The sequence below is a fragment of the Chroicocephalus ridibundus genome, chromosome 6, assembly GCF_963924245.1.
Source record: "Chroicocephalus ridibundus chromosome 6, bChrRid1.1, whole genome shotgun sequence".
Taxonomy (NCBI): Eukaryota; Metazoa; Chordata; class Aves; order Charadriiformes; family Laridae; genus Chroicocephalus; species Chroicocephalus ridibundus.
Genome location: NC_086289.1, coordinates 49384173 through 49407450, shown reverse-complemented (window position 1 = coordinate 49407450; position 23278 = coordinate 49384173). Strand labels below are relative to the sequence as shown.

Sequence of the window (23278 nt, the reverse complement as noted above, 5' to 3'; positions counted from 1 at the left end):
GATAACGACTGTACCCTCTAATTTCTTCAGTTGTGTTTCTTGCCCGTAAAAACCACGCAACAGGAGTTTTAGCTAGTTATTTGGGGCTAACTGGAGCCTGCCAAATTTATTTGTAAAAATGCCATCCTAAATATGCCAACGCATTTTAAATGAAAGGGATCTGTTCTAGAGTGTCTATTTATTACACAAGAATGAATTTACAGTTTTGCAAGTTGTTTCCTATTGTCTTTTAACCTTTACTTTCAGCTGGTTTGAGATTAAAAACACTGAGTCATGGGTCTTCTGTGCACGTGGGGAGCAAGAAGTACTGTGAAATTACTTGTGTTTTTGGTTTTGGTGGAGTTGGAAAACCCATACAGACAATGAAAAGAGACAGTATTTTATGTTCCCTAAATGCTTATCATTTGGATTCTTGTTAACAAAGTATGGGAGAGGGGGTTGGAAGGATGTATGTTCAGAGCCTATAAACGTTTGAAGGGGTTTAGCATGAGACACAAGAGTAGCACACAGAGTACTGGAATACAGTGTGCTGAGGAGAACGCTCTGAACTCCTGCCTCGAAACCTGACTGTTAATAGAAAGACCTAGCACTTTTAAGAGAATAGAATGAAAAAGCCTGTGTCAAACATGCATTCAAGTTGATGTGCACATTGGTTAGCTGTTTCTGAGGCTTTTTCTTAGGTGCAGATTGGGTGCAGGTCTTGATGAGACAGGGACAATAATATTCCTAAACATTTTGTGAGTTTGTCAAAATGTAACAATTTCAGCAGCCTGGCATCTTTCCCTTGATAATGACATACTAAGTTTCTGAGTGGTAAATTAACCAATGAGGCCACAATTGCTAGATTTTTATATTTATTTTCAAAACACCAAAGGATGCAATATTTCATGGACATGAAATTGTAAAGTAGGGCGTTTCCTTTTTTTTTTTTTTTTTTTTTAAAATGCGGTACATGTACTGTCAACATCAACCTTGAACAACTTTTTTCCACAATGTTTTTCTGAAAAACAAGCTCAGTCCCATTGCCTTGAAATTCTTTTATTCAGGTCTTCTACAGTTAAGCTTTATGTTTCTGTTCACAGACAACTGGATGTTTTTCTCCAAAGCGTACAGTTTTCACTTCAGTCAGACTTGTCTGCTCCCCACCCCCATTTTGCAATGTACAATTCCCACTTGCAGCATTTTCAGTAAACATGGGATCATTGAGTATACAGAAATAGCTTCTTCTATAAAATTTCCATTAAAAAAATAACAAGTTTTTATTTACAAAGTGTTTGCTACTACAAAGTAATATTTCCTATTGGTTCAAATATACTATTTGCTAGTGCCAGTGTTCCTATTAGGAAAGTAAAACTTTGTATATGCATTTTTCTTTATATCTTTGTCAGTGTTTAAAGCACATATGATACTACCACATTCTATTTTACACTACTCCTAGCAATGTACAATGTGGTAGTAGAAATTAACACTATTTGATCAGGACAAAAAATCAGCATAGCTTAATAGCAGTCTTTCTGCAAAAACAAAACTTTATAATTTAAAGGTATTTGGAAAGAAAGAAATCTATGGAGAATTCAAAAATACACAGCAAATTGTTTAAAAGATGAATGGGCGACTTGGACTTCCCCAAAGACACAAGGAGTTTAGCACAAGAAAAGGGAGAAAAATTTCTGTCAAAGTGTTGGTGTGACACTTTATGCCAATACATATGTTGGTGGAGGGGGAGAGTAAGATGAGCGGAATAAAAAAATTAATTAAAACTTCAAATCCCATATAGTTAGCATCCTCATAAATTGGATTTGTCAATGCGTCTTTTCTTCCCACCCACCATGTTTGCAAACCCTCCTTTGAGTTCAGCATTGAAAAAGGTCATAAAATAGCTTTGTCCATGACTGGCCTTGTTCTTTGAAAAAAAAAAAAAGAAAAAAAAAGAGGAAATATCTTATTTCATTTAAAAGTTAATGGATTTTCAAGGGGTTTCTGCATTTTAAACATGACAAAGAAGTGTCTCTACAACTTACTTCCATGTAGATGTTAAAAAGTGCTACTGTAATGGGGGCCGGATGGACCTGCCTTTTTTATCCTCTACTGCATGTTGCAGCGGCTCTGTAGCATTGGTTGATGCATGCGTCAGCATTAACTCATTGCCCAGGGACTGATCTATTGCCAGATCATCTAAGAACTGCCAACAGACATGTACTGTTATAAGAACTGTGCCTATACTTGCTGGCTGGTTACTCCCGACGCCATGTAGGGTATGTAAATACAAAGGTTGGTGCCTTGGTCCCAGGGCATGACTTACAGTCAGGACCTGAAAAAGGAGGATGAACTCACATCATCATTCTTACAGGTTTGTTCAAAGTAGGATTAATTTTTTCACAGTAGGTGCTTGCGAGATACAGTGTCATAACATTTGCATATACTTTTCTGAAGTATTTTTCATATATATAGCCTGGCTTTAGAGACAAGGGAATGTGCCAGAAACTTCTTGTGTGATGGGTTGTGATTCAGCTGGTATTTTCCTAAGGAAATTTTGGAAGATCCACTTAATCCCTGCATTAGCACAACAAAATCTACTAATTATTCAAGTTAGATTAAGATTTAACAAACCCACCAAAAAAAAATGGAGACTGATTTTGTGGACTTAACCTTTTCTGGTCAATGTTTTAACTTTCGTGGCTGTTCAGAATAATGGTATGTTACCTAAAAATGTCAATGGGAAGGGATATGGATATGTGGTGGTTTTTTCCTCTTTGACTGTCTTGGTCTTATGGGTGTGCCATTGCTGCTTCATGGAAGGCACAAGAACAAGATAGTGCTTGGTATTAATGTCTCTGTTTCACTCAGCCTGGATAATGAGAATAAGCTAAAAAAATTCCCTGTTAAAGACTCATTGTCTCTTGAAAAAAGTTTCCTATATGTACTGCATAGGTGAGTTTGATTTACACCTACAACTGGATTTAAATTTTACATAGCTTTATCCTGCTATCTCATGGTGTTAATTTATCTAAATGCTTACACCTGGAGAGCATTAAGTATTTAAGAATGGCATTTAGAGAAGTCAGAAGATTAAATGGTTGCTATGTATTCTAGCCAATACTAAGAAGAGATGCAAGTCTGGGCTACTGGGAGGTTCTTGGATCTGCTTGGAATTGTTATGGTCCTCTACAGATACCGATCTGAGCCAAGTCAGCCTGCTTTTCTTATTGAAGAAAGGAAAAATTAAGTTATTCATTTACTCTATATTGTTCCTAAGCAGGAGGCTTTCTCCTGGGATTTGGCTAGTTAGATGTTTCTTCTGCAAAATTTTGAGCAATGATTTTTGGTGTCCTGCAGCTCAGCGGGTATCCTAAATGTTGGAATCTTGGGTACTGTCAAAAAGACCTAAGCAGGAAGAAAACATTTTGGTTTTGGCTGATCTTTGGGGTAGGCCAGACAAGGTAGGAGTATTAAAGATATGGAATGAATATGCACTGTCTAAACAGCTGCAATAAACAGCCTCTTTAATTGTAACTGTCAGATTGCTTTTATGAGCAGTCCCTTACCAGTCAGGGCCAGCTGGGTTAGGTATCCATGGATGGCAACTACATGGTAATTGGGTTGAATGAGTTAGGAAGTACTTTTATGAACAGTTCTACAGTGACTTGAAAGGGAATGAACAACTGGGAGTAATGTTGGTTGTGGGGATTTTTTTGGCAATATAGCTGGGTCCAGGGGAGAACAGTTGCTCACAGCCTCTTAAAAACACTCACCAGACTAAATTCTAACAGCTAAATAGGAAAGCGATAATCTGATTTGGGAATTTATTAAGTTCCCAAAGGAATGAGAGTTTTGGGAAGTCTCATGCTATCAGGATTTGGTTATGTGAACACCTGCCAGCAGATAATTAAGTATTAGAGCTGTTAACATGCTTGCAAGGGCGGGTGTGTGATAATCAGAAATTACGAATGATTTATTGGCATATTATTTCTAGACATAGGTCAGAATTCAAAAAGTGACATATTTTAAAATACAAAAACTCAATCAGCAGGCCAATGGTCCTTAGCCTCTTCCCTGTTCATCAGTAATGCTGCACTAGGCATGTTTCCAAGTGCTGAAGGCTGAGATGCCTTCAGACACAGAACATACCAGGCCTTGGACTAACTCAACTGCAGCATTTCTTTCTTTAAAATTAATTAAGCTTGTAGTAAGCAGAAGGGTATCACCTCCAAGTATGACTATTACTAGAAGTTTTAAAATAAAAAAATCTAAAACCCTCATATAGCCTTTTCCCAGCTTCCATTATATCTGGTTATTTAAAATACTTGTGTTCATGAGAGAGTCTTGTAATGGAAAGATATAAATTAGGTGGGTCAGTCAGAAGATAACTTGCTTTGGTTTGTTTACTATCTACTATACCCTGTGGTTACTAGCTTTGTTTTAAAATTAATCCAAAACCCACATGCCTCTAACTCATTAAAAGGAAGGTCTTCTCAATAAACTGCCTGGATTATATTCAGCTGAAAAGAGACAGTTAATTATAAAAAACAGTATTGCCCCATGTTCAAATGTGATTTAAGTTTCAGCCATGCTCTTGAATTAAAATGGTGGATATGGTCAGAAGAGCGAGCACTCGACATTTGAAACCTTAACTGTGGAATTCTAAATTCAAGCATCATTTTATGTGTGAACTTGAGGGTTTTGTTTTTCTTTTGGGGAAGGAAAAAAAAAAGGATTAAAATTTGGTTATTAGGCCTTTTTACATTATGTTACTTCAGGCTGACTTAGTTGATAAGCACAAAGTTCTTCTGTGGGTATTCTGTGTACTCAGCAATTTCCAGCATCTCAAAAGGATTAGGAGTATTTGCAAGCTATAGTTTAAAAAACTAAACAAAACCCTTAACCAAAATGGAAATAGCTACAGTGTGGCTTGTAATATGTTTAATAGAAGTTTGCTAAAATCATACCTTCGGTTAAACTGGTATAATTTGCTTTAGCGTTTACTTAAATATACACACTTTCTTAGATTAGGTGGATTGCTGCCATTAATTCCAGTGATGAAATGAGAAGACTGGCGCACTTTAATGCAATTTTAAAAACCAAAATGTCAAATTTCCACATAATAGAAAAATGCTGTCTCCCACTCATGCTTTTTCATCTAGTTTGTGGTTTTTCTTAGTCAAATTAGATTTTTTTTCAAGCACTGTAAAGTAAGTCCAGAAATAAAGCTGTTTTCTGCAATATATATAAAAGCATTTACAGATGGCATTATATTGCTTGCAGCCAAGTGCCTTCTGAATGTGTAACCAAGAAAGAGTTCCAAGACACAGAAATGTGTCACACATGAAAATTTAAATGTTAACTTTGTCTTCTAGAAGCTATGATCTAGTACCAGTTGCTACTTGTTTCATACCAATGAACGTCAAGGGTATTGCGTGAGACAGGAGAGGATGATGGTAACTGAATAGAAAATGAGAAAACAAGTCTTGCTAATGACAGTTTTAGCCTGGAAAGTATCTGCTGCTGGCTTTCAGAGAGAGGGAAGGTCTGCATTTTGAAGCAACTGAGCACAATTACTGCCATTAGCTTAGTGGGAGCTGTGTGGTTGCTTAATATTCTCAATCCTCTTGTTATTCATAATTGCTCAGAGCTCAATTCAGGTGCAACAGCTGCATTTTGTGAGCTCCTGCATTTACCTGTTTTGTTTTGGTTTTGTTTTTTTTTTGGTTCTGATTTTTGTTTTTTGTTTTTTGTTTTTTTTTTTAAAACATGTCAGCTAAGATCAACAAGAATAATAGGAAGGCTGCCTGAAATCATACATGAGTTACTATGGCTGGATAAGGCTCAAAATTCTCCTAGTTCCCAGACTTTAGTGTAACCACAGGACCACAGTACTTTAGTTGAACTTCATCCTCAACTGGAACTTGGCACAAAGGATCCCAAGGAAAGAATTTCCTTTTGAAGTCTCTTCTAAATGTTCTAACTTGTTTTGGCCTTTGTATTCAACTAATACAGGAGAAGTAACTTTTAAAGTCTTGGTTCAACTGTCTAAATAAATGTTATGTGCTCCTAGATTATTACTATTTTATTTTTTTTAAAAGTTGATAGCTTGAAGTTTGCCAGAAAGCAAGTAGTTGTGCAGTCTGCTGCTTTGAAGGACGTGGACATCAATGGAAGGAAGATATCACTGAAGATCTTCCTCCTGTAAAGCAGAAAGCACACTGACTGCTAATAAAATACATTCCATTTCTGGGCAGGAAGCCATTTTTTGCCAGGTTCTTATAGTTCAAAGTGCTCCTCTTTAGCAATTGTTGAGTGTTTTTCTGTTTTTTTCTTTTTACACAGATCTTGAGTGGGAAATACGAAGAAAGTGTGAAGTTAAATCTGCCCCTAATGTGGTGGGGGCCGGGGCATAATAACTGTAGAAAATGTTCCCCTCTTAAAGGAGTTCCTTAGGATCCTGCATATATCAGGTGTCTTTGATCTGCCCTCTCCAATGAAAGCTGACATGACAGTTTTTGAAAAAACGATGGGTTTTTAAGAGTAAAAGCAATTATCTGTTTAAATGAAGTGTCATTCATGAAGCTGACAATTCCATCTGTTACCTTCTCCTCCTCTTATTTCAAAAGCGAGCCACTTCAATCAAGTGCCTTGACTCTCTCAGAAAGAATATTATTTCATATTTGTAAAGCTTTTCTTCACAGAGAGGTAGTGTTACGGATTTGGTTGAAGTGAGGTGGTGTAAATCCCTCAGTCTGCTTTTGCCTGTGAGCCATGAGCACAGGACAGTCTTAACAGTCTTGCCCAGAAGGTGAATGATGTGGTAGGCATGTAAGAATTCTTTTAATTTGTGCATTTGCAACTCATTTGTGTAAGCTAGATAGCTCTGCTTGCTCAGTCAAGAGCCGTACCTAAATAATACCTGTACCTCAAATGCAGGAGTTCCAACTATCTATGAAAAGTTTCCAAATTTTTAACGTAAACATGCAGGTGTGCTTGTTCACTCCTCGCAGTTTTAGCTGTCTTGTATGTAGTTAGTCGTGCGGTAACTCCTGTACAAGAGACAGGTGGCTTTTTAGCTGGAGCCTCAGTTTACCTCACTAGCTCAGGCTCAGTGCTTTTGGATCTTGTTGGCGTGAGTGCAGGTTTGTCTGTAAAAGATCATGTGGAGGTACCCCAGTAGAGCTGCAGTAGTGGTCACAGCAGCCAAGGGCTACAGTTTGCTGCCGCTGCTCAAGGAAGTACCAGTATTACAAGCTGCCTAATCTCGTAACTAAATAACAGAGCCAACCTCCTTGAGCTCTGACAGCTAATACACTGGTATTTAGAAACAGGTCAACTATTTACAAAAAGAAGTAACACCATTTTAAACTGGATTTGCCTACTTGTTAACTTTGAGACTAGTTAAAGTACTGGACGTTAGAACACCACGGGAAGAGTACATCTACGGTGTATTTTGCTCTGTTATTCAAGTTTTGTTTTTTTAAAAAGGTCTTTATGATTGGAGGTGATGTTAACTGTAGAACATGGAGCCTCCTGTTGCAATTCTAATTTAACAGTTCAAATGGGATTCATGTTTTGTAATTTTAACCACAAATTATTTTAAGAAGTGGTTCAATACCACTATTTTTCAAAGGCGCATCAAGGTGAGTGCAACAGAAGTTCATTTTAAGAAAGTTACTCAATCATAATCCAAACTGACCAGAATGCAAAACATGAAATGATGTATTGTTGAAATTTAATTTTTTTCCGAAGAACCTCAACCTATGACTTTAGAAGTTATGTGACCTGCCCACCCTGAATTTGAAAATACTGCCTTGAAAACATGCTGCCTGAGATCCTTAACTTAGAGGCGTTTTTTTTTTTTTTTTAAAAAAACCCCAACACATGCTATAAAATCAAAGGGATTATAAAGTTAGAACAGTAAAGGAGAAGCTACACTGGATACACTCTAATCTAGAAATACAATTTTAAAACTTTTTTGCCTTGAAAAAAGCTGGTGCAGAGAATACTGCTGTTTTCATCCTGACTGTTTAATAATGGCTAAGAATAATCACTTATTTATAATAAATTAGGTCTGCAGTATAAATGAACATATGAACCTTTCAAAAGAGACATACTATTGTTACTTTTAGAGTATCTAAAATGGGTTTAAACTATTTTAAGATTCACTTAATCACTTGCAATTTATATTACTTTAAGAATCTTCTATACAGCAAGTCGAACAGAAAAAAGCAAACATTCTAACAGCCCCTTTTCCCTAGAACAATTTCCATATAAGATAGTTTTAAATAGCTATTTTAGGGCATTCGCACGTGCGCTCTCTCCCCCTTTTTTCTAAAGGTAGCACAGCCAAAAGCCAATGCAAGAATTGGCATTTGTTGACTGACTGTTTTCTTCTCCATCTGGTAAAGATAAGGGGAAGACAGAGACTTGAGGCAGAATGTCCCAAAATGGAAGATGTTTACTTTGCCAAATCTCCAGGGACTTTGTTCTTTTCCTTGGTTATAGTTGATAAAAACCACTTTGCTCTGTGTCTGCATGTCACTCTGTGTTCAGTTACAAAAAGTTTTGAATTTCAGCTGTGGATGAATTTGTTTTGAAGCATACATTTTGCTTCACCGAACACAGTGCAAACCAAGGCAAGAAACTTAAGTAAAATCCAAACAGGAGCTCCCATTAAGAATATTTATGAGCAGCATTTTGTATATTCTGTTTTCTACTGTCCTTATTCTGGGGAGGAAGAATCCTCATCTTCATCCTCTTCATCTTCATCATTGAATGAGCATGGAGTTTCTCCTCGTGATTCAGAGTAGCGTGACGTTGCGCTGCTGGACTGCTGACTGCTAGGGGCAAGAAACTGCCCAGTTGCTAAGGCCACTTCAGCATCCAAACACAACCCTGGATTCTCACTATCAAAACAACAGAAATGTTGAAGTTTAGAGGATTTCTCATGAAGTTTTAAGCTTTCTTTTTGGCCTTAGCTTTTCCTTTAGTTAAAGAAATGCTGCTAACAAGGAAAAACCAAAAAGCTTTACGTTCAGCACAGTTAATAGCTATGCAATTGGCTAAAATACTGGAAGGTTGCATGAAAAAGATTATCAGATGGCCTTTTTTTCCTAACCAACTAGTAGAACTGCTCAAGCTGAAGAAAGCTTAAAGAAGAATAAATCCATCACAGTTTTGTCAATACACAGAAATGTTTGCAATGGGAAATTAAGTTACTAAATGCCACGAGGAAGAACTTGTTCCAGAATAATCCATAATTACATTTTTTTTAAGGCACAGGTAACTTCCAAGCAAAGTATGGTTGTTGAGGTGTTTTTTGGATAGGGTTTTTGTTGGTGGTGGTTGTTTTCTGGTTTGTTGGTTGGTTTTTAATTTAAAATTACAATTAGACTGTGTGGACTAAACTTCTTTCATGAGAGCTTAAGCAGTAGTGTATTTGGACACCAAACATTCTTTTGTATTTTTCAGGCTTTTTTCCACATGTAATTACCTATTTGTAGTCCATGCCCAGGCAGGAATTTAAAGTTAATCAGGAAAACTCTATCCTTATAATAAGGGCTTGGAAGCGATTCTATTCTTTTGAAACATAGATACAAAATAGCTAGTATGTTCAAAATGCAAAGCATGTTCATTTGACCTTTCAAATATAATTATCAAAGAAGGCAGAATAAGAGACTTTTTCACAATCCGAAATCAACCATAACAGAAAACATCTAATTCCCTGCATGTAAATGGTATAAAATAGTGAGGTTACTCAAAGTACCACAAGTATATATCACTATCCTTGAATAAAAAATTATTTTATTTACCTTGATTTAGCACCAGAAGTGCCTCCTGCTACCTCTAAATGTGAAACTGCTTGTGCTGAACTTGAAAGTAACCCTTGATTTATCCATGAAAATCCTGCAGACATATCTAGAAGAAAGCATAATTGCATTTGTCATAGTTACTTAAATTTTTTCTTCCTTTTACAATCTTAAACTTTGCATTTTCTTTGCAGTTGGGATTCCTTAGTTTAGAAGAGAAGGTACCAGTACTTGAGGTAGATGTATCCTGTTTAAATCAAGATGAAATTTTATATACACATGTATATATATATATATATATACACACACACACATATATATACACACACCAGTGTTTGTGGATGCACTAAAGCCTTGCACACCCTCACACTCAGAACTGCAGTTATTTCTATGAAGCTTTTCCCTGTGTCTGATGAGAATTCAAACTGCAGGTGACCCTGGCTAGTAGCCATATCCAATCACAGGTACCTGAAATAGTTTTGGAGTCCTTCAGGGAAACTTATTGCTACAGACTGACCCTATCAAATGCCCCAATAGCTCTAAGTGCCTTTGCTGTTGCGCTTGGTGAAGGTATAAATGGAGCTGTACTTGTCAGGATTGGAGATACTGCAATGAAGCCACCAAGGCAGTACGTGTTTCAGTCGTGTGTGTTCTGATGGCCAAAGGCAGTTTCACCTTGGTGGTCTCATAGCTGGCTGTAATGCAGCCTCCTAACCCAGTCTGACACTGACTAGAGACAGCCATCAGCTGTGGACATGAACAACCATGTCAAAGGTCTTGTGCCAAGAGTATGAAAAGTGAGAGCCTGTTGTAAGCTGCATGTGTGATGTGTGAGTCAGGCTCCTCCCTAGGGATAGGAAATTTTAGGATTAAAATGGTCTTGCAATAATGCTGAATTCCTTGAGGTAGTAATTTGTTAAAAGCCTTCTGAGGGATGTGAATGGATTACTTACAACCATCACAGTACTTGTTTTCAAATTGCCTAACAAGTAATGCCTGCCAGTTGTTTCCAGTTACATATGTTTCTGCCAAGAGAATCAGCAAAAACGAGTCCATCGACCCAATTACACTTAGGGGATTTTTTTTTTTTGGGGTGGTGGTAATGTTTTTAATTTGTTTCTTAGATAAGGCATTTCTATTGAGCTACCCAAATTCCATCTCAACACAAAGCTAAAATCAAAATCAAGTTATCAATCAGGACTGTCTAGTTTTTTTTCACAGTGCTGGCACGTGGTGCCAGCTGGATGTAACCAGGAGTTACAGTTCTTACTATTATTTTCTATGCCTAACCAAACCTCTCTCCTGTACAGCACAACAGCAGTAAAATGGGATTTTACTGATCATATTCTATCTAGAATTGTTCTATAATAGCAGATAAGAGGAATAACTAAATGTGTTTGTTACATACGCTTTCTCATTTGTCCTTCTGTGTTCTTGTTAAGCTTTGGCTCCTTCAGATTTGCCAGTCCCTAGCACAGGAACTGTTTAAAGCAGGTTGTCACAGCCACGTAAATTGGCTCACCATCACTGGGATTCCTTGATTTGTGCTGTGGGGACTTGTTAGCAGCAGGGTATTTAAATGATGTGCCACAAAGCAAGGCTGGCAAGGTTGATGTTCCTGCCAGCAGAGTCTTTGGAACATGACAGAAAACATTAATAAGTGGCAGCTTTAGGGGGATCTGTGAGGATGGAATAGATGAGAATAGCTGAATATGGACATAGCTGGATGGCTTTCATTAAGACAGCCCTAAATGCAGGTTCGTTTGTACAGAGAACGTGTTCCGACAGTCTCCTCCTGTCTTTGCAGGAGGCGGCCGAACCATTTGGAATGACTGCATTGTATTTAGATTAATAAAGTGGATTAGAGATGTATCACACTGTTGTTTCCTGGTCTTTTGAAGGGGTGTACTTGTGTGTACATGCTTAATATTCCAGAAGAATAACAAGTCACTGCTAGTAATGTTGCGTTTTACTAACAGTTTGGGATAATAGCTAGTTAGCTTTCCTTTTTGAAGAGCAATGTGAAGACTGGTTTTACTCAATAAATAGTGTAATGACAGAGGGGTTTTTTTGCAAGTGTAAAGAAACCCTATTCTCTGAAGATACATTAATGCAGGTTTAAAATGAAACAGAAATTGTAGTTTGCTTCTCGATACATGGGGACAATTGAAGACTGCAACGCTATTAAAAGATGTGGGTTCTGCTCCTTTCTCCTTTTTTACATTGGCAGTAAATTATGTGGTAAATAATTTTTAGTTGAATGAACCTGCAAGGAACAAGTCAAGATGTCTTTCAGACTCTCTTTTTGGCACCAGAGCAGCCTTATGAAGACTTGGTGTATAATTTCAAAATTGACCAAAATTAAAATCTTAGTTTTAAAACCCACAGAACAAGGGGACCGGGAAAATACAAACAAGTGTTGATAAACAAGCACATTTGATGTATCTTGAAAAGTTAAGCCATTTAAAATGTACTAATTTTAGTGAATGTAACTGAATTCTAATTTATATTGAGCAATGTTTTGACATCACAAATTTTAAGAAACTGTATCATTCTTAATTCTCTCACCTAATAAAATGAAGTATACAAAACCACATGTTCAGCTTCCTGACGACTTAACTATATTTTTCTTAGCAAAACCAAATAGCATTTTTAATATAAAGCTTGCATTTAAAAGATCCTGACATGAAGACTGAACGTTGCCAACAGAAGGGCATCAACTTTAGGAAAGTTTAAAAAAAAAAATTAAGCCAAATGTTTGAAGTTTCTAACCTCCCTGTGTGAAAAACACAGTTTTACACTACCGTAAATTTAAACAAGACCAAAGCCTGATTAGTAGAGAAGTCAGGGCAATAGCTTTGTTCCCCCTTTCCTCAAAAATGAAGGTCTGTATACAGTAATTCGTTGGGTAATACTTCCTTTACAGATTAAGTCCCTCCAGAAACTTGAGAAAATGCTGGGCTAAATTTAAGCTTTGGGGAGAGCAAGAAGAATGCAGCCTGACAATAACTAAAGGAAGTGATTATAAATTTTAGCAGCTCTAGTCAAATGATGCAACAGTGAAGGAGATCTAGGTTCGAGTCTGTCTAAGTGTGACTCATTCAAACAGTATGACTAGCGGGGGTAAAAGCCTCTGCATAGGACACTCTTGGTTTACGTAGAGAAGCTCAGTTCTCAGATGTCACCTGCTGGCCATGTGTTTTATCTAATTATCGCTGTTTTACATGTTAAGTAAGTGTGAAAATGACTGGACAGAGGAGAGCCTACCATCCATCTATTGTAAGTACACTCAGCATGTCTACATGGACAGAGATGTGGAGAATTCTTAGCAGAGCTCACCTACCTCAAGCGAAGTAAAGAGCGAATGCAGCTGGGTCACATATGGATTAACACTCAACCAGTTCAAGATGCTCTTTTTCTTTCCTTTTTCTCCTCGCCTTGGGAAGAGCTGCTTTCTTCCAGTTTGCTCCTCCACATATCCACAGTTATTCAAAATTAATACTAACCCCTGAAAACCTGTTCTTGGGTGTCAATTTAGTTATTTAAGAAATATTTTTTTTCATAATGCAGCTCACTCAGAAGTGAATTTACGTTTACAGGACAACTATGATAAACTTTCCAAAATTAACTGTAAAACAACTTGTTTAGGTACCAACCCTACTAGTTCCTACTTAACTTCAAATGTTACATAGTTATGTAGGTTATTATAATTAAATTTGCTTCAGTTGACTAATGTTATGAATTTGGTCAGAAACAATATTTAAAAGTCTCATCTAACTTACCTGTGATGTAGCCTTCTAAAGCTTTTGGCACCAGTGATTTTGCCGTTCTTAGGTCCTCATCTGAGCATTTGCCTGCCTCAAGCCCAAAGGACATTCCCATTCTCTTCAGCACCTCACTGTCATCATGAATCTCAAAAGTGTTATCAAAATTGAAGAGGTATTCAAATCTGCATGTAAAAAGTCAAAGTGAGATGGTTTTGAAAAGAGCACAGCTATGGTTTTTTTGCTTATTTTTTCCTCTTTTTTGGTATGCACTGAGGTAAGCATCTAGATTCCTCATTATCTGTAAAGGGTCCTTAAGGAAAAAAAAAAGTGCAGCAAATGCTTTTTCTCTTCTGCTTGTGTGACTGGCATGTCTACAGGGTTTAAAATGGCACTTTCTCAATTAAAGTAACTTCACCACTGCATGAAGAAAGTCTAAAATTTTCTACCTCATTACACAGATTCAAAGGGGAAGAGGGAGGCCTTACAAAACATGAACCTTCACTTGTACTAAATCCAGTACTTTTAAAGGTCACCTGCAGCCCTGTCACCAAAATAACTATTTTGGTTTTGCTTCTTTTACATTTCATTTCTGTTCTAATGTGCAACACTCCTCCTGTGAACTGACCTATTTACCTGGGTATAACTGTGCTTTTTGGATGCATTTGGATGCTGCTGGCAAAGCAGTCTGTCCAGAGTCCTGTAGTTCACAACCTACCTTTTCTGATGCAGGACTCTCAAAATGTTTTTCATTGCAAATACAAATGGAAATAGTGATATAAACTTAATAGAGCTTTAAGAAAAGCAGGGGCAGCTAGACTGGCCTTATGCTGTGATCACAGGCTATGAAAAGCCTGGACAGCACTGGTCCAGGGATTACAATATAAGGCCTTGCTACTCATGCGGTATTACTTGTAAAACCTATTGTTCATGCAGCTATATTTACTTAAGCATAACCACATTAAAAGGGAAAATAAGATGTGTCACTGTGCCTTTAATTGGTACAGTTACACTCCTGCCACCTAGACTGGGGCAGCTAAAGTCAGGTAACTATGTTTACGCAAACGGGATGGGAGACCAGTGTCATACTAAGTTACTATCAGCAAGCTGTGTAGTTAACTAATAGCTGAATTCAGCTGCTATGGTACAGGATTAAAGGCTGTATTTATTGATAGCTCTGCATTTCTCCTCCCATGTGTTGTGGTCACACGCTGGATGCTAGAAAGGAGCATAACTCCTCTTTTCCCCCCGGCAAGTTTCCAAACAAAGAAACTTACAGTCATATTTCTACAGTATAGTTTCTAGCAACCTGCAGCCTCTGACATAGGAAGTCCCTACACTTGTACCTTTGCCGTTAATAGCTATTTCAGGCATTTCTTTCAGGGATTGGACATGACCCCTTTTTGAACCTACATAAACTTTTGGCATGAACAACATCAAATGCTATGATTTGCATAGAGTAACCATTACAAACCCACTTGTATTTTTTTGTCTAAAACCTGTCACATGGTATCTTCTCTTAATGTCTCTTAATTTTAACTTCAGTAAGCAACTGTGTACAGCTGTTCTCTATGCACACTCCCCATGTCATCCATGATTTTACAGACACCTGTGAATCCACTGTTCTCTCCTTTTTAGGCCGAAGAATCCATCTGTTCCTTCTGCGAAAGCCTTTTTATAGCTTCAGGCATTCTCTGTGCCCTCCTCTGTCTCTCTCCTGGTAATGCTATACTCTTTCCAAGAACAAGACAGCATGCAGTATTCCAGATACAAAAGCACTATACATACCTTGTTTTACATTGTATTTCTTACTGTTTTTCCTAGTAACTCCTAGCATTATTTTGGCCGTTATTGAGAAATCAACTTTTGTTCTCAGAGTCATCTACTAGGCTGCCATCTTATTACTCAGTGCCAAAAGCTAGGTCCAGAGGCCAATACTGTGTATGCAAAGTTTGGGTACGGCTTCTGTCCCTTCCCATGGTAAGTGCAAATTTGATCAACAGTGAATTTAATCTGGATTTTCTGCTCTTGCAGGCAATTCTTTCGCCAAGGGTACAAGAGCCTACTTCCTACGCATTTTCTCTAACATAGCACTGTATCTCCAAACACCCGCATTTCCTATTAGATGTTCTAATTTTCCAAGTTTCTGCTACATCTGTTGTGTCTGAATGCTTGTTTAAAACGAGGTATTCTGGTTCCTTTTTTTTTCTTTTTCCTAAGACATATAGCATTTACATAGAAGCACCATATACTCTAAATAAATTTTTCCTGTTCAGGTACCTCATCTTTTCAACATATTTTTTAACTTCTTTTTTATCTAAAGTCTCTGCTTTTCCTTACTCCGGCTTCAGAAATGTCATTCCCAGTACGCTGCTTGGCACCCATCTGCCTTCTCAAATACTAACCAAAACTTGCCCAATAACCTCTTTGTTTTACATGTGAGAAACTTTATTCTGTTTTGGCTAGATAAAGCCTGTTCTTGCAAAGGAAAAAACTTAGAAGCCACAAACCTATGTTCCTCATGATGCTAAATCCCCCTTAAATGTACCATTTTTCCAAGCAATTCTTTTCTTTTTGGAAGATCCTCTGTAAATACAATTTTGATAGCTAATGCTGTGAGCTTATCTGTTCACTGGACCTTCTAAAATCACCTGCTCTTGCATCATGAATACAGAACAACCAATGTTTTATATAAATGTTATTTGTGAGAAGAAAGGAAAACGACAGTCCATTACAACAGTGGGTTATTAACTGAGGCTGAAACCAAGTGAAGGACGGGCACTCAAGTTGACCAGTAATGGGGTTAGGCAGCACAAACACTCTCCAATAAACTACAGAATTTGAATTCTTCAAACTGAGTGACCACTTTTGCCAACTGCCTTATTGAGCAGATCAATGTAACAGTGCTTTAAACACTAGCAGTTTCTGGCACTGTTTGTCTACATACTGCTGCTGCGACTAATCAGTTGCACAAATAACCACAGTGGAAAGCTTGCTTAATTTGGGATCTACACTTAATGATCTCCAGATGACAGTAATATTGAAGCTGGGTTTTATAAACTGAAATATCAACAACTTAAATAATTTTGGTGTGCTTATTTTTAGTAGTAGTGTTTTCTTACAGTTTGAGATTGCAGAAGTGTGTTGCACTTCACTAGATCCCAAATGCCAGTTTATTCTCTCGCTTCAAAGCAACTGTTCTGAAGTTTCAGTATGGAATTGTTAACTTTTTAACAACTTCAAAAGTAAATATAGAACATTGTTTAGAAGTGCTGTAAGAACTGTAGAGTATGCCTACAAAATAAGGGTATGGTTAAGCTAAATCAATATTGATCCTAAAAATCCCAACTTGCTGAACCACAGTGCTGATGGGAGTATTCCAAAAGTTTTGTCACAGAATGTACTGGACTTCAGTCCAATTTTCTACAAAGGTTCAACTTTTAATGGTATTGCTTTTTTGCATGTTGGTGCTTAGGTCACTAAAGACCTTGTCTATTTTTGTTGTATGTTAAATTGACTTGAATCCATATGGGATTTGTTATCACAGAGATTTGAGAGCTGTAATCTACAGTATTAAGGCAAAGCCAGCTATTTTCAGCTAATAAACGAGTTGTGATCTGATTAACAGTTAACATAATAGCACCTCATACTTTCAGCCATATTTTCACAGGATGAAGAGCATGAGCACCCAAAAAGTACAGAAATGGAGATTTTCACATTACTATGAGTGCAACTCTAGCAGTTTGCTTACAAAGACAGTATTTCAGATTTCTGTAAAATTTCCTTCCTTTTTTTCCTTCAAAGAGCTAGATGCAACCTTTTTGCTATTAAAAGACACTTTCAAAGTTGTTATCACCTCCAAAATGTTACTTCTGTGTTACATGGTTCACCTTGTGTTTCTGGCTAAATACATTTATGGCATATTAGGAATAAGAATTCAGAAGCACTACCACGTGGCTTCATTAAAAGCTAGCACTGTCCTAGTATATAATTTCATTCAGTTATTTCTTCTGTGCGGTGAGTCCTCTTTGAAACATCAGTCTGAAGTGCCTTTTCTAACAGTGAAAGTTGGCCTGTTTTATCTAGTGATTGTAAAGCAGTGTTGATAAACTTATTGCTGTTACTACTGTGGTTGCATTAAATATTAAAAAACTAAACAATACACACCCCTGATGTGACAGCAGCATATTTAAATTTAAATACATAATTTCTTTTAGTAATCTAGAAAAATTTATCTAACTTGTTCAAAGAAAAATTCCAGTCCACAAAGAACATAAAATTCTAAAAATCGATTCCATAACACTCACTTATCACTTGATATGCTGCAGTCTATAACTGTTCTTTTGCTTGTGTTGACTATTAAGAAAGGCAGCTGTATTGTTGAGTTCAAAGCTGGAGGGCCTTGATTTCGTTGTTCATTTTGCTGATTTCTTTGTACCAAGTTTTTGAATGCTATTTGCTGTAGAAAGAAAGAGAGAAAGAAAAGGAAAGAAAAAGAAAGAAAAAATGATCACTGACAATAAAAGAGAAGACATCAGTGTTTCCAGGGAGTGGCACTTCATAGCTTTTATTTACCAACTCTCAATACCTCCAGTAATTTTCTGTCAAAAAGTTGTGGCCTGACTTTGTGTTTGCACTAGCGACGCTCACCAGGAACAGAAGTTAAACACAAATTTTTCACACATATCCTAATGGCTATGCACCCCTCACAATCCCTGGAGAAGAAACAAGAACGGAGCAATAAAGCTTGGTGGAGAATGATTCCCCGTTCCTTTGGAAAACACATTGGAGCCACAGGCCTTCTCTAGTATTTTATATACATAATTGCCTCAGACTAGGAGCTAGTTACACTGAAACAAAAATTAACAGTATTCCCCCACTTCCCATGATCCATAGTCTCTTCCCCTTCTCATCCCACACCCTCTTTTCCTCTCTCCAAAGAGTGAGTTTTGAAACTCTCCTCTGCAAGTTTTTAAACAGGTGCCGTTCAACACACCACTCGCTCTCTACTGAACTCTTCTGACTGCATATGTATGAAACGTGTGGTTTTAGGAAAAGTAATTTGAGGGATTGGAGGTCAGTGTTCTTATGTACTTTGACTCACTACTTATTCCACTTATGGGGGCGATGGACAGACAGAATCACAAAGGACTGGCAAACCAGTTGACAATTAACGTAATCAAGGAAATAATGACAGTTGTTGATAGTAAGGGAGTGCAACTCTGTCATTTTCAGACTAATAGTTAAGAGGGCCTCGGCTGCCTTATTTTCCCCAGGATAATTTCATGTTACTCTTGTAGAAGCTGCCAATTTATTAGGTCAGACAGAATAAGAATTGTGCCCTAAGTAGTAAAACAGGTTTTGCTAACAAAAAAAATGAGAAGCATCAGATATTTAAAAGTGTCAGTGCATATCTAATTATATGAAAATTGTATCAATATAGTTACACCAGAAAAAAAAAGCCTTACTGCCTGTAACCTCTTAAAACGGTTTGATCACATTTAAATTACTCAAAGTCTGCACAGACCAAGACACTTAATAAGAATATGTAGCTGTGTTTAAAAATGTTACTTTATAAGCAAAGATGCATTTGAAATATATTTCTGCAATCAAAGCCAAAACTCGAGTCATCTCAAAGGTGCATGTCAGAATGTAAAAGAGCTGGATTTGCCAGCCTTCCATTCTTAGGATCCAAAAATGTCTGTCCTCCCCAAAACAACTCCGTACGTATTTATACAAGTTCAGCTGTAAATTTCATACTTTAGAATCAGAGAGAAATTTTCCAGTAGGAACTACTCAGAGAAGGTAACTGGGGGGACTTGGAGTCAACGAAGGGGACTCGTGAGTTGTTCCCATTCCCGCTAATAATGACAAAGCTTCAGCAGAACCCTCGCAAAAGCTTGTGGCACCCAGACGCAGCATGCTGTTTTACAAGAGGCAGAAGTGAACCAGAAAGTGAGGGTAAAGAGGTGTCCCCGCCCCAAATCCAGAAAGGTCCCAAGCATGAAACTTTTCTCCCTAGTATATCATAACTGCTAAGTACATCTAGAAAGAACTTCAGACATTCTAACATGTCAGATTTGCACTTGATAATTTAATTTATAGAAAAAATAATTAAATATACCTGCAGCAGCAGTTCCTGTAGTTGCGCTCGCTTCTGTTTTATCCTTTCAATCCGCTTCTGTTTTTCTATCTTAAAATATAAATGTAAATGCATCAAGATAATTAGTTACCGTGTTTGTTACACTGTGCCAAACTGTTAGAGCTAAATCGTGTGCTAGCACTGTTACAAAAATCCATACTTTCTTTGTAAAGGGTGGTGAATTCCACGGCATGTTAAGTAAATGGCACAAGTCATTTTGGCCCTACCCCTTTGACATGTATTTTCTTCTTTTTCAAACAGACTAATCACAGCCACATGAGTTTCTCCACAAAACAGCTCTGAAAAGCTGTAATTTCTTTCTTTGTCAACAATTTAACTTCAGTAAAGAATCACTTATTACAAGAGGCTGCATTATTTCCCCACCCATTCCTCCTCTTTTATATTGTGCACTGAGAGCCGATTAGCACCAAATTAAACACTTGCTTGAAGGGCTGCTTCGAGTTGGTGCTTGTTTTTCCCTCCAGCCTTCCACTCTTTTGGAATTGTGATGTCCCTTCTGCTGTTCCAGCTGCAAGCTACTGGACATAAATGTGTGGACACTGGGCTCAGGATCATCACCTCCCTCTTTCCAGTGACCTCCACTTTTTGTTTGGACTACTCATTTAAGCCTTGATTAAACTAACAAGATTTCAGCAACAAAAAGGGGGTAGAAGTAACATTTTCTACACGAACACAGAATCCGTTTCTTGTAACAGTTTTGTTAATGCCAGTTTATGGGGCAAAGCTGTCTTCAACCTGGGCGTGCAGTGTTTGGGACAGCAACGGTACTGGATGCCGAATGACACTGCAGATATAACCAGCAGTATTTTAAATAGTGTTCTGAGACAACGCTAAAGAACTGGACAGTAGTCATCATGTTTAGAAGGTGCTTTTCCTCATCATCTTGTTGGCGCCAGCACCGTATGACTGCTCCCAAAATTATTAAACTCTTAAATTACCTTTTAATTCAACCACTGAAACTTAATGATGCAGTCTTTTAAAACTTAGCTGGCCTAACCCCTCCTGTTTTATTTACAGTGTTGCTTTGTGGCGGTGTGTCCCCCCTGCCCACTTTAATGTTTAAAATGCTTCCTTCAGAGCACAGTAAATGACTTTCTTTGCTGGGACAAATATATAACTCTTAAAACAGATATAATTTAGACACGGTTTCCATGTAACAAGCTTTTTTGTACTCATTTCTCATTTTTGTACTGGTAATCTTATTATGGTATTACACTGTAAGAAGAGTTGGCACTTTATACAGCGGTAAAAGCAAAATTAATTCTGATTTTCATACCATGAAAATGCAGCTTTATTTTCTAGTCTTTTCTCTATGTCATAGGAAGCAACATTTTAAGAAAATATGCCTGGCTTCCATTCTGTGTGTATGTAATTAGAGCCTGAAACAATGAATAGCATATGATCACTGTAGACGACACAATGGAATTCAAGTTCTGTATTTGTTAAATAACCTACACTGAAGATAATGCATTCACATGAATGCATGTAAAATGTAGATTTATCCTTTTTAAAAAAAAAAAAAAAAAGAATCCTGGAGTATAATGGTTGAGCATATACATACTCCTTGGGCGGATGTATTTTCCAAGTTGCTGTAATGGACAAGGACAGTAAAAGCTTTTTTCTTACCACATCTAGAAAGACGATGTAAATGAACCTGCACAAAAAAAATTGTTCTCTACCAGAGAGGCAGCCCACCCACCTTTTAGGGTATTTAATGTCCCAAGTATCACAAATGTAATACATATTAAGGCGTATTTACAGACAGTCATTACAACATGCTGCAGTAAATACAGTAACTTGTGCTTTTTATTTAAAGAGCATTTGGCCTGAAGGATAAGCAACATTTGTGCAGATAAATTCTGGCATCCCTGCAAAAACATGGTAACTCTTAGGCTGCTGGAAAAATAATGGAAATAACCAATGAGTAGAACTTCATTTTTTCCCTTGCCAGTTCATCACTACTATTTAACATCCTAGCGGGAATTATTTTTCAATTAATTTCCTTTGAATGGCATTTCCAAATACAGACATTAATAGAAAATTGGTCTCCTTTCAAATGTATCACGTTTTTGTCTGGTTAATTCAGGCTACTGCGGACTTTAGTCTTAAAAGTAATCCCCGATTTAATCAATGTCCATTTTGGTAAGGTAAACAGTTTTTTTTTTAAACTTCATGTAATATATACTAATGTAACATATACTGAGTAAAACTGAACTAAGCATAAACAAACATATCCTTTCCGTTTATTCAAATATCAAAAGTTGTATTTTCATAGTGTGCAAGAATCAAAACCAATCAGGTTCAAATTAAGAAAAAACCCCTCATCTGAAGTAGAGCAGCTCCACTCTCACAACCTGTGAACTGCGCAGAATTTCCCATCTACCCCACTTTACCTCTAGATTCTGACATTCCTGAGCTGAGTTTGTAGGAAGGCCGATCCATCTGATTTCCTTCTTCTCTTTTGAAATTATGTTCATTGCCATCAGGACATTAAGGGCATCGTAAACTCTCCGTCTAATATTTTTCTGATCATAAGCCTGCTAAGAAAACAATGGAGCAGTAATTACAACAAAAGAATTTGAAAAGAAAAAAAAAGACTGAACACATCCTTCATAGATATGTAGGCGATAAAAAGCCAAAATGGCAGTTCAGGTCAGAACGGTATTAAAAGAGGGTGCCTTCATCCATGCCACTACCTGGGTACCACGCAGTGGTATTTCCTTTGGTTGCAAATGGCAGCTTCAGACCTGCCTGAAGCCTCTGCAGTAAATTCCCATCATGGCAAGTGTGTTACAGGTGAAAAGCCTGACAAGACCACATGTGGTGGGTACAAGGGTAACCTTTTTTTAAAGATATCTTTTGGCAGACTTCTCTATTTTGTTTATAACTTTGACAGAGTTCAATTCTTCATTTTAATTCTAGATTTTTAAATTTCAGAGGGTAAGTCTTCATATTTGGGAAGTAGTAAAGTAAGTGAAGGAGAGTATGGAGCGTGGCACGACAGTGCAGAAACAGAAGGGACAGAATTCTGTGATAAACCAGACAATTTTGTAATGGTACAACAAATTTCGACACATATTTGCTTACCGAATCTGTAGCTAGGTGGCTGTTAGAATTTGTGAATTCTGATACCAGCTCATCAGCGACTTCATTGTATGAAGTTGTTCCTTTACGTTGAACTTTTTCACATACTTTCATTGAAAAATGCCTCAGACCCTTCCCATTTTTATCTCCTTTTTTGCTTCTCTTACTAGAAGGAGAAAAGTAATTATTTTAACACACTGAATGTTAATAAGATACTTTGTTACATAGCAAAAGGTCTACCTATTGCAACAGGAATCAGGACTCATGTCATTATATACTACCTAAATGAAAAATAAAACTGTTCTGCTTTTTAGAATCAGTTTCTTGTTTCTTACAAGTTGGCAAAAAAGTACACTGGAACCCTTTCCCCTCCTTTGGCGATTCCTACACTGACAGTATGTGAACACATGCTACTGGGCAGATGCTTGAAAAACTGGATTTGTAATTCACCTACAGGGAGTTTCACAAAAGAG

At 37.3% G+C, this 23278-nt stretch overlaps 1 protein-coding gene across 5 annotated transcripts in view; it reads right to left on the bottom strand.

The window, feature by feature from the left end:
• Positions 1–981: 981 nt before the first annotated feature.
• TFDP2 (transcription factor Dp-2) overlaps positions 982–23278 on the bottom strand; it is a 60641-nt gene continuing 38344 nt past the window's right edge. For 3 of the 5 annotated variants that reach the window (XM_063338086.1, XM_063338088.1, XM_063338087.1), the window contains exons 7-13: positions 22809–22971; positions 22115–22261; positions 19683–19751; positions 17866–18017; positions 13577–13743; positions 9798–9903; positions 982–8891 (exon numbers count right to left, since the gene is read on the bottom strand). In XM_063338086.1, the coding sequence (XP_063194156.1) occupies positions 8708–8891; positions 9798–9903; positions 13577–13743; positions 17866–18017; positions 19683–19751; positions 22115–22261; positions 22809–22971 (988 nt within the window). In that variant the 3' untranslated portion in view covers positions 982–8707. The remainder of the gene's footprint in view (positions 8892–9797; positions 9904–13576; positions 13744–17865; positions 18018–19682; positions 19752–22114; positions 22262–22808; positions 22972–23278) is intronic. The other 2 variants (XM_063338089.1, XM_063338090.1) reach the window with 2 other exon arrangements.